Raw genomic sequence first — 12202 nt, forward strand, 5'->3', positions numbered from 1 at the left:
ACCCATTTGCGACCAAGCTTTAACTTCATGCCTGATGTCTTGAAATGTTGCTTCAATATATCCACATAATTTTCCCGACTCATGATGCCATCTATTTTGTGAAGTGCACCAGTCCCTCCTGCAGCAAAGCACCCCCACAACATGATTCTGCCACCCCCGTGCTTCACGGTTGAGATGGTGTTCTTTGGCTTGCAAGCCTCCCACTTTTTCATCCAAACATAACGATGGTCATTATGGCCAAACAGTTCTATTTTTGTTTCATCAGACCAGAGGACATTTCTCCAAAAAGTATGAACTTTGTCCCCATGTGCAGTTGCAAACCGTAGTCTGGCTTTTTTTATGGCGGTTTTGGAGCAGTGGCTTCTTCCTTGCTGAGCGGTCTCTCAGGTTATGTCGATATAGGACTCGTTTTACTGTGGATATAGATACTTTTGTACATGTTTCCTCCAGCATCTTCACAATATCCTTTGCTGTTGTTCTGGGATTGATTTGCACTTTTCACACCAAAGTACGTTCATCTCTAGGAGACAGAACACGTCTCCTTCCTGAGCGGTGTGATGGCTGCGTGGTCCCATGGTGTGTATACTTGCGTACTATTGTTTGTACAGATGAACGTGGTACCTTCAGGCATTTGGAAATTGCTCCCAAGGATGAACCAGACGTGTTGAGGTCTATACTTTCTTTTCTGAGGTCGTGGCTGATTTATTTTTATTCCCCCATGATGTCAAGCAAAGAGGCACTGATTTTGAAGGTAGTTCTTGAAATGCATCCACAGGTACTCCTCCAATTGAGTCAAATGATGTCAATTAGTCTATTAGAAGCTTCTAAAGCCATGACATCCATTTTCTGGAATTTTCAAGTAGTTTAAAAGGCACAGTCAACTTAGTGTATGTAAACTTCTGCCCCACTGGAATTGTGATACATTGAGTTATAAGTGAAATAATCTGTCTGTAAACAATTGTTGGAAAAATTACTGCACATGCTACATGCACACAGTAGATGTCCTAACCGACTTGCCAAAACTATAGTTTGTTAACAACAAATTAGTGGAGTGGTTGAAAAACTAGTTTTAAAGACTCCTACCTAAGTGTATGTAAACTTCCGACTTCAACTGTATATATCTTTATCGGGATAAGAAATTACCTATATCGTGATATCTATCTTTATCAGGATATGAGATCAGCTCACAAAATCAAACAGGCATAGGCCTATATTCCAATGTCTAGTTATGTTTGTTAACCATCAAACTATACAAATACAATACTTTATGCTTGTGTTATTGGTTTTGATAGTTTGGGATATATTACTGTCATTGCCCTCCAGCTTTGCACATTAAACTTCACAGTAAACAGTCCTAAGTAGCCTAATGTGTAGAAGTCTCAAGAAACCAGAGTGAAAATGAGCTGGTGTTTACACACCCTCCTATCCTCTTGTGGGGTTTGGCAGCAGGATCCCTCCCTCACGAAACCCTATGTTGTTTGCTCTGATTCATGTCTCCTCGGCAGGCAGTGCCATGTGGACTGAAATCCAACTCCTAGCTCGTCTCTCTCTCCTCTACCTTCAGGGAAAGGCCTGTCTGGGGATCTGTAGCATACCCCAGCAGCAGGATGTATCATATCGTTTCAAACTACTATCATACTTCATGTTGTTTTTTCTACAAGTTGTTGTTACAACCCAGCAAGGCTTTCAGCAGACCCTACTTCATTGTTATGAACTCCGCTGAAGTTTAACTGAAAAGAATGTGAATATTTGTGAGTGGTGGGTAAGATGTTGTGTTTTTGTCTTCAGGTTGATTCTTGAGAAAGAAGGAGCCCGCTCTCTGTTCAGGGGTCTGGGGCCTAACCTAGTGGGCGTGGCCCCCTCCAGGTAAGCACCCAACATTACTTAAAACATTTTAGATTAAATTCTTACGGCTGAGACCCGTTAACGGGATCGATATAACAACAGCCAGTGAAAGTGCAGGGTGCCAAATTCAAACAACAGAAATCTCATAATTAAAATTCCTCAAACATACAAGTATTTCACACCATTTTAAAGATAAACTTGTTGTTAATCCCACCACAGTGTCCGATTTGAAAAAGGCTTTACGACGAAAGCATACCATGCGATTATGTTAGGTCAGCACCTAGTCACAGAAAAACAGCCATTTTTCCAGCCAAAGAGAGGAGTCACAAAAAGCAGAAATGGAGATAAAATTAATCACTAACCTTTGATCTTCATCAGATGACACTCATAGGACTTCATGTTACACAATACATGTATGTTTTATATTTATATCCAAAAATCTCAGTTTACATTGGCGTGTTATGTTCAGTAATGTTTTGCTTCCAAAACATCCGGTGATTTGGCAGAGAGCCACATCAATTTACAGAAATACTCATAATAAACATTGATAAAAGATACAAGTGTTATGCAAGGAACTTTAGATAAACTTCTCCTTAATGCAACCGCTGTGTCAGATTTCAAAAAAGCTTTACGGAAAAAGCACACCATCTGAGTACAGTTCGACAATAAATGTTTGTTTTGTTCGATAAAGTCCATTTATGTCCAAATACCTCCTTTTTGTTCACGCGTTTAGTTCACAAATCCAAATTCACGAGGCGCAGGCCAGACGAAAAGTCAAAAAAGTCCATTATAGTTCGTAGAAACATGTCAAACGAAGTATAGAATCACTCTTTAGGATGTTTTTAACATAAATCTTCAATATTGTTTAAACCGGAGAATTCCTTTGTCTTTAGAAAGGAAAAGGAATGTAGCTGCCTCTCACGGGCGCGCACCTGACTGAGCTCATGGCATTCTGCCAGACCTCTTACTCAATCAGCTCTTATTCTCTCCTTCACAGTAGAAGCCTGACACAAGGTTCTAAAGACTGTTGACATCTAGTGGAAGCCTTAGGAAGTGCAATATGACTCCATAGATACTATCTTCGGTAGGCAATGAGTTGAAAACCTACAAACCTCAGATTTCCCATTTCCTGGTTGGATTAACTAATATATATGCATATTAGTATTGGATAGAAAACACTCTGAAGTTTCTAAAACTGTTTGAATTATGTCTGTGAGTATAACATAACTCCTATGGCAGGCAAAAACCTGAGAAAAAATCCAAACATTAAGTGGAAAATCTGAGATCCCATTGAAATCACAGTGAGATATGAATGAGTATTCACTTCCTATGGCTTCCACTAGATGTCAACAGTCTGTAGAACTTTGTCTGATGACTCTAATGTGAAGGGGGCCCGAAGGAGACAGGAATGAGTCACCACTGCCATGAGGTGAACATTCTTTGACCACGCGCGTTCACGTGAGAGGCAGCTCCGTTCCATCGCTCATCTGAAGTCAATGTAATTCTCCGGTTGGAACGTTATTCAAGATATATGTTAACAACATTCTAAAGATTGATTGAATAGATTTTGACATGTTTCTACTGACTGTTACGGAACTTTTGGACATTTTGTCACGTTTTAGTGAACACGCTTCGTGACTTTGGAATTGTTTACCAAACGCGCTAACCAAAGTAGCTAATTAGACATAAATAACGGACATTATCGAACAAATCAATCATTTATTGTGGACCTGGGATTCCTGGGAGTGCATTCTGATGAAGTTCATCAAAGGTAAGGGAATATTTATCATGTAATTTCTGGTTTCTGTTGACTCCAACATGGCGGCTAATTTGGCTATTGTTCTGAGCTCCGTCTCAGATTATTGCATGGTTTGCTTTTTCCGTAAAGTTTTTTTGAAATCTGACACAGCGGTTACATTAAGGAGAGGTATGTCTATAATTCCATGTGTATAACTTGTATTATCATCTACATTTATGATGAGTATTTCTGTTGAAACGATGTGGCGATGCAAAATCACTTGATGTTTTTGGAACTAGTGATTGTAATGCGCCAATGTAAACTCAGATTTCTTTATATAAATATGAACTTGATCAAACAAAACATACATGTATTGTGTAACATGAAGTCCTATGAGTGTCATCTGATGAAGATCATCAAAGGTTAGTGATTCATTTTATCTCTTTGTGCTTTTTGTGACTACTATCTTTCGCTGGAAAAATGGCTGTGCTTATTGTGGTTTGGTGTGACCTAACATAATTGTTTGTAGTGCTTTCGCTGAAAAGCATATTTGAAATCGGACACTTTGGTGGGATTAACCACAAGATGACCTTTAAAATGGTATAAAACACATGTATGTCTGAGGAATTTTAATTATGAGATTTCTGTTTTTTGAATTTGGCGCCCTGCACTTTCACTGGCTGTTGTCATATCATCCCGTTAATGGAATTGCAGCCATAAGAAGTTAAGGTAAGAGTACGGGTTAGGGAAAGAGGACTTTGAATGGGACTGAAATGTGTGTCCCTACAAGGTTAGCTGTACAAGACTCTGTGTGTGTGTGTGTGTGTGTGTGTGTGTGTGTGTGTGTGTGTGTGTGTGTGTGTGTGTGTGTGTGTGTGTGTGTGTGTGTGTGTGTGTGTGTGTGTGTGTGTGGCCTATATAGGCTATATACACACACTACATGAACAACATTTTATGGACACCTGCTCGTCAAACATCTCATTCCAAAATCATGGGCATTAATATGGAGTCCATGCCCGTGAGCTTTACACCACTCCAGCCGACGCTTGGCATTGCGCATGGTGATCTTAGGCTTGTGTGTGGCTGCTCAGCCATGGAATCCCATTTCATGAAGCTCCCGATGAACTGTTCTTTTGCTGACGTTGCTTCCAGAGGCAGTTTGGATAATAAAAAATAATAAAATCGGTAGCGAGTGTTGCAACCAAGGACAGTCGATGAGTTTGTGTGGCCTATCACTTTGCTGCTGAGCCGCTGTTGCTCCTAGACATTTCCACTTCACAATAATAGCATTTACAGTTGACGGGGCAGCTCTAGCAGGGCAGAAATATTACAAACTGACTTGATGGAAAGGTGACACCGTTTGACGGTGCTACGTTTAAAGTCACTGAGCTCTTCAGTACAGGCCATTCTACTGCCAATGTTTGTCTATGGAAATTGGATGACTGTGTGCTCGATGTTATTCAACTGTCAGCAACGGGTGTGACTGAAATAGCTGAATCCACATATTTGAAGTGTTGTCTACATACTTTTGGCCATGTAGTGCATTTCGTGTTGGATCAGAGGCCCAGGTGATTTGACTCTGCATCAGCGTGTACCCTGACAGTGTCAACAAAGCTCTCCACATACACATACACTTAGCACAAGCTCTTGTTAGACATAGCATTAGCTAGCTTCTACCATTAGCTACCACTTAGACGGATCGTCATCAGCAGGCCAGGGGATAATTAGCGTTAGTAGCAATTTAGCAACAAATCTTTTCTCTCACTCCTACAGATGGTTAGCTCACTGGCTGCCTACAGTACAGTGCCTCTCTGAGCACTGATCATTGTAGCTGTGATCGGCTTCTATCTCTCACTCAGAAACCCTAGTTTGGTTGTTCTCTCCTTTTATCCTCCACAGTGACCGACAGTTATGTAACAGCATTAAGACTGTGGGATGGACAGCCTGATGCAGTGCATTAGTGCTGTTTGTCCAGTCTAACACGGAACTCAAACTGGCTGCGCACGTGCGCGATCGTGCATAAATGTAGTTTGTCCCCCCACACCAAACACGATCACGACACACAGGTTAAAATATCAAAACAAACTGAACCAATTACATTAATTTGGGGACAGGTCAAAAAGCATTAAACCTTTATGGCAATTTAGCTAGCTTGCTGTTGCTAGCTAATTTGTCCTGAGATATAAACATTGAGTTGTTATTTTACCTGAAATGTACAAGGTCCTCTACTCTGACAATTAATCCACACAAAACCGTCAACCGAATCGTTTCTAGTCATCTCTCCTCCTTCTAGGCTTTTTCTTCTCGACTTTATATTGCGATTGGCAACTATCATAAATTATGTGCATTACCGCCACCAACATCATTTGTCTTTCAGTCACCCACATGGGTATAAATAATGAGATGGCACGTGAGTACCTGCTTCTATAAACCAATGAAGAAATGGGAGAGGCAGGACTTGCAGCGCGATCTGCGTCAGAAATAGAACTGACTTCTATTTTAGCCCTTGGCAACACAGACGCTCATTGGTGCAATAATTGAATAATATAGGATTTGGACATTTATTTTGCAACGCTCTCGGCCGTGACGCGAGCGGTGTATTCAGCCTGCAACAGATGGACAATGAATGAGAATCACAGTGATTGTGACAGATTCACTATGACAGTGATTGACTGATTCACAACTCCTCTCTGTAAAAGTACAATTGTAAGATGTAAAATGGACCCCCGTCAACTTGTGACATAGTAACTTCCCAGAACCCTTTGACTATTAACCACAGCAACAAAGTGACCACTCAGACATTCCTACACAACAACTGAGAACTCAGACTCCAGTGCTAACATCCACTGTGTGTGTGTGCACGCAGTTGACCTCCAGTGGGTCAATGTCAGATAATGTTAATAGTAGCTCCTTCCACATAGGATAGGCTAGATTAGGGTTGTCAAGGGAGGGTATATTACTGGAAACTTTTGAAGTTTACCAGTAAACTACCAGATTTTTGGTATCTTCCAAGGATTTTATGTGATCTATCACAGGTCATCTAACTTTTTCAGCTGTTTTGGTACCCTGGCTACCATGCTGTGAACAGCGTGAAACAAACCCCTGCACATGCGGAGATACCATGTGTGACTGTGAGAGCGAAGTGTTGCATCTCGCTCATCTCAATATCTCCGGTGCTGCTTGTGGAAATGGAATTTCACATAGTCTACCTTTTTAATATGAGGGTTTCAGCATGAAATATCTTAGATATTACATTTTTTACAAACAATTTTTATTATGCCTATGTATTTGTTGTCAATGTATTGTCGTCAAACTGGTGGCAGTTGTGGAAAAAATCATGAGCTGGAAGAGTTGCAGAGTCAATTGTAAATCATGTCATTGTTGATTAGATGCTTTTTTCCAATAATTAGGCCATTCTTTTCTTGAAACAAATGGTCTATCTACTAGAAACTCATGGACACAGAATTAATTCTATCTATTATATTTATCTATGAATTAGTTTTTTTGTGATAGGGCTGTCTATCTTGGTCAACCAAGAGTAGTCTTTTCTTTCGACCAATCAATTGGTCGACATTTTTAAAATGTGTATTTTTCCATGTGTTTTAATAAAATCATCTAAACTTAGCAAAAAAAGACGTCCTCTCACTGTCCACTGCATTTATTTTCAGCAAACTTAACGTGTGTAAATATTTGTATGAACATAAGATTCAACAACAGACATAAACTGAACAAGTTCCACAGACATGTGACTAACAGAAATGGAATAATGTGTCCCTGAACAAAATCAAAAGTAACAGTCAGTATCTGGTGTGGCAACGAGCTGCATTAAGTACTGCAGTGAATCTCCTCATGGACAGCACCAGATTTGCCAGTTCTTGCTGTGAGATGTTACCCCACTCTTCCACCAAGGCACCTGCAAGTTCCCGGACATTTCTGGGGGGAATGGCCCTAACCCTCACCCTCCAATCCAACAGGTCCCAGACGTGCTCAATGGGATTGAGATCCGGGCTCTTGGCTGGCCATGGCAGAACACTGGCATTCCTGTCTTGCAGGAAATCACGCACAGAACGAGCAGTATGGCTGGTGGCATTGTCATGCTGGAGGGTCATGGGGAAGGGTACCTCATGAGGGAGGAGGATGCCTTGCCTGTAGCGCACAGCATTGAGATTGCCTGCAATGACAACAAGCTCAGTCCGATGATGCTGTGACACACCGCCCCAGACCATGACGGACCCTCCACCTCCAAATCAATCCCGCTCCAGAGTACAGGCCTCGGTGTAACGCTCATTCCTTCGACGATAAACGCGAATCCGACCATCACCCCTGGTGAGACAAAAATCGCGACTCGTCAGTGAGCACTTTTTGCCAGTCCTGTCTGGTCCAGCGACGGTGGGTTTGTGCCCATAGGCAACGTTGTTGCCAGTGATGTCTGGTGAGGACCTGCCTTACAACAGGCCTACAAGCCCTCAGTCCAGCCTCTTTCAGTCTATTGCGGACAGTCTGAGCACAGATAGAGGGATTGTGCGTTCCTGGTGTAACTCGGGCAGTTGTTGCCATCCTGTACCTCTCCCGCAGTTGTGATGTTTGGATGTACCGATGCTGTGCAGGTGTTGTTACACGTGTTCTGCCGCCGCAAGGACGATAAGCTGTCCATCTTGTCTCCCTGTAGCACTGTCTTTAGGCGTCTCACAGTACAGACATTGCAATTTATTGCCCTGGCCACATCTGCAGTCCTCATGCCTCCTTGCAGCATGCTAGCATGAGCAGGGACCCTGGGCATCTTTCTTTTGGTGTTTTTCCAGTCAGTAGAAAGGCCTTTATTGTGTCCTAAATTTTTATAACTGTGACCTTAAGCTGTTAGTGTCTTAACGAGCATTCCTCAGGTGCATGTTCATTAATTGTTTTATGGTTCATTAAACAAGCATGGAAACAGTGTTTAACCCCTTTACAATAAAGATCTGTGAAGTTATTTGTATTTTAATGAATTACCTTTGAAAGACAATGTCCTGAAAAGGGACGTTTCTTTTTTTTTCCTGAGTTTATATATACCTAACTTCTCTGATGCTTTGAGCATCCTGTTTGAATAAATAATAAGACAAATGACTCAAGAGGGAGCTAGCGATCAACCAGAGGAAAAATAACCTGTTCTTGACCCTCCTCCTCCTGGCCTTGGCAGATTCAGCCATTACGATCTTGAAGATGCCTGTAATAGGCTACTCCAGGGGTTGGCATCCTTTTCCATTTGGAGTGCCAATTTATATGACCATTTCTACCGATCTGCGTGCCAGTTATGATTTTCATATGCACATGTTCGTGGAAGTTTCATTTAATTTATAATACAAAATATATCTCAATAATTGTCATGTAGTTAATTTTTATTATTTTTAGATGAAAAATTATACAAATCTAAAAGTGACTTCTATGCCATTGCCAACTCGTGCTAGTGAACTTGCAACATTGTGTGATATATTCTGGGCCTCAGTTTCCCATACCAGTCAGGTCAGGACAGCTGTGGGGTATTTGTTCAAGGGATGAGAAGTAAATCAGGTATTTTATGATGTTTGCACTGGATCAGGTTTATAGGGCCTACATTTGCTCACAGGCCAGGTAGCCTATGCCCACTTCTAAATGCGTACTCAGGTGCGCGTCCTTCCTCAACATTGACAGGAGCGCTCCAAACAAAAGACAATGAATAAATGGACAAAACTCATAAATGGAATGAAATAAACCAAAACGTATTCCTCACAAGTGTAGCATAGGTTGTGAGTTCTGGTGTCCACTCCGACAATGAGAACAAATAACTGTAATAATATATTGAATGCATGAACAGAAATCACCGTAACCAATTATGTGAATTAACGGTAAAAGTAGGCTACTACTGGTGATCTATGTAATGGGGAATTGATAGACTAACAATCAAAGGCAAACAATTCACACAAAGTCATGAACCAATGAATGGGCACGAAATAGCGGAAGAGAGCACATTCAGGAGAGTTGTGCATCTTAACCACACTCTCCTTCTTGGACCGTGGCATCCCCGCTGCCTCCTCAATGGATTAGTCCTCTGAGACAGGTGCAAATCAGACAGGTGTGTCATTCATTTTTATGAATGACACAGTGCATAGCCAGCAGCATACCACCCTGTATACCACTACTGGCTTGCTTCTGAAGCTAAGCAGGGTTGGTCCTGGTCAGTCCCTGGATGGGAGACCAGATGCTGCTGGAAGTGGTGTTGGAGGGCCAGTAGGAGGCACTCTTTCCTCTGGTCTAAAAAAATATCCCAATGCCCCAGGGCAGTGATTGGGGACACTGCCCTGTGTAGGGTGCCGTCTTTCGGATGGGACGTTAAAACGGGTGTCCTGACTCTCTGAGGTCATTAAAGATCCCATGGCTCTTATCGTAAGAGTAGGGGTGTTAACCCCGGTGTCCTGGCTAAATTCCCAATCTGGCCCTCAAACCATCATGGTCACCTAATAATCCCCAGTTTACAATTGGCTCTTTCATCCCCCTCCTCTCCCCTGTAACTATTCCCCAGGTCGTTGCTGCAAATGAGAACGTGTTCTCAGTCAACTTACCTGGTAAAATAACGGTAAATAAATAAAATAAATTCATTTTTATATCTGCGATTGAAATAATAATATCTGCAACTAAAATAATCTTAGTCAACCAACAGCCTATCGACCTAATGACTAAATGGGGTCACCCCTAATATGATATTTATTTAGGTTTTTACTGTTATTCAAGAATAAATTACCAAAGTTACGTTAGATTGTCATAGATTTTGTTAAGATTCCGTTGAGTAAATTACCGGTAGCTTTGCGTAGAGCACACATACAATGAGCTCTAAAAGTATTGGGTTAGTGTAACATTTTTGGTTGTTTTGGCTTCGTACTCCAGCACTTTCGATTTGAAATTATACAATTGCTACAAGGTTAAAGTGTAGACTGTCAGCTTTAATTTGAGGGTATTTTCATCCATATCGGGTGAACCATTTAGAAATTAAGAATTTTTATGCGTTAGGTAACTCTGCATGAAATGTTTGGATGGAAACGTGGTTAGTGATATTGTTTAGCCTGAAATGTGAAATGATCATAATATAATTTCATTAAACTGAAACACTCAGCCCAGCCGTTGTTGCTGTTGGCTTTACTCATATTTAGTAGGGGTGTAACGGTTCACCAAACCTATCGTTTGTTATGTGTTGCGCTTTTTGGGTCACAGTTCAGTTTTAGTACAGTGGGAAAATTTAAATGCCAACAGTAATTATAGTTAAAGATGCACTATTTGAATAGTTCGGCTAATTTCAGTTTGTGTCAAAACATGAAAGTATATTGTAGACTTTCATCTAAACCACTTTGTAGTATATTTTCCATAACCAAAAATATTGTATTGTTCAGCTGTTTGAAGCTGGTGTACAAAAACGGGAAGCGTAGAAATGGCGCATATAAAACAGATCTACCGCTTCTTAGGTTGCTTTTGATGAGAGTTAACATTTCTGTGAATTGTCAGGTCGACCAAAAAGTTACATAATGCAGCTTTCATTTTTCTTTAAGAAAATCCAAAGTGTTGGTTTTCCTGATTCTATATATGATCATGAGTCGTAAATGCCTGATGAGAGTACCATGAAAAATAACACTTGGGATTTTCTTAAATGAAAACACACAATTACTCAATGTGCGTGTGAAATCAATATGTAAACATGGCTCAGACATTGTATAGGCCTACGCTATAATGTTTTCTTACAAACAGAAAAATATGGGCACTTGTGTGACTCTGTAGCACGTACTTCTCATCTCTCAGTCCGGGGCTGTCACTGTGAAGTAGCTCTCTGTAGCCCTGGAGGTACAGCCATCAAGTAGTAAGCACAACACAGGGTGCATTGGCCAATTCATTGACAACTTCAGCTTTGGCTTCTTACCGTGAATTTGGAAAGTATTCAGACCCCTTGACTTTTATAGCATTTTGTAACATTACAGCCTTATTCTAAAATTGATCTTTTTTATTTTTATCGATCTACACACAATACCCCATGATGACAAAGCAAAAAAAGGTATTTAGGGATGTTTGCTAATTTATTAAAAATAAAACATATCTTATTTACATAAGTATTCAGACTCTTTGCAATGAGATTTGAAATTGAGCTCGGGTGCATCCTGTTTCCATTGATCATCGTCGAGTTGTTTCTACAACTTGATTGGAGTCCACCTTTGGTAAATTCAATTGATTGGACATGATTTGGAAAGTGACACACCTGTCTATATAAGGTCCCAAGGTTGACAGTGCATGTCACAGCAAAAACAAAGCCATTATGCCGAAGGCATTATCTGAGACAGGATTGTGTTGAAGCACAGATCTGGGGAAGGGTACCAAAACACCAAAATACCTCCATTCTTGAATGGAATCACCAAGACTCTAGAAAGAGCTGTCCGCCAGGCCAAACTGAGCAATCGGGGGAGAGGGGCCTTGGTCAGGAAGGTGACCAAGAATCCGATGGTCACTCTGACAGAGCTCCAGAGTTCCTCTGTGGAGATGGGAGAACCTTCCAGAAAGACAACCGTCTCTGCAGCACTCCACCAATCAGGCCTTTATGGTAGAGTGGCCAGACAGAAGGCACTGCTT

At 41.1% G+C, this 12202-nt stretch overlaps 1 protein-coding gene across 2 annotated transcripts in view; it reads left to right on the forward strand.

The window, feature by feature from the left end:
* The window catches only part of LOC129822343 (solute carrier family 25 member 36-A-like), a 44534-nt gene that overhangs the window by 19637 nt on the left and 12695 nt on the right, over positions 1-12202 (forward strand). For both annotated transcript variants that reach the window (XM_055880562.1, XM_055880563.1), the window contains one exon: positions 1789-1866. In XM_055880562.1, coding sequence (XP_055736537.1) covers positions 1789-1866 — 78 coding nt within the window. The remainder of the gene's footprint in view (positions 1-1788; positions 1867-12202) is intronic.

The sequence above is a fragment of the Salvelinus fontinalis genome, chromosome 24 (genome assembly GCF_029448725.1).
Source record: "Salvelinus fontinalis isolate EN_2023a chromosome 24, ASM2944872v1, whole genome shotgun sequence".
In the NCBI taxonomy this organism is placed as follows: Eukaryota; Metazoa; Chordata; class Actinopteri; order Salmoniformes; family Salmonidae; genus Salvelinus; species Salvelinus fontinalis.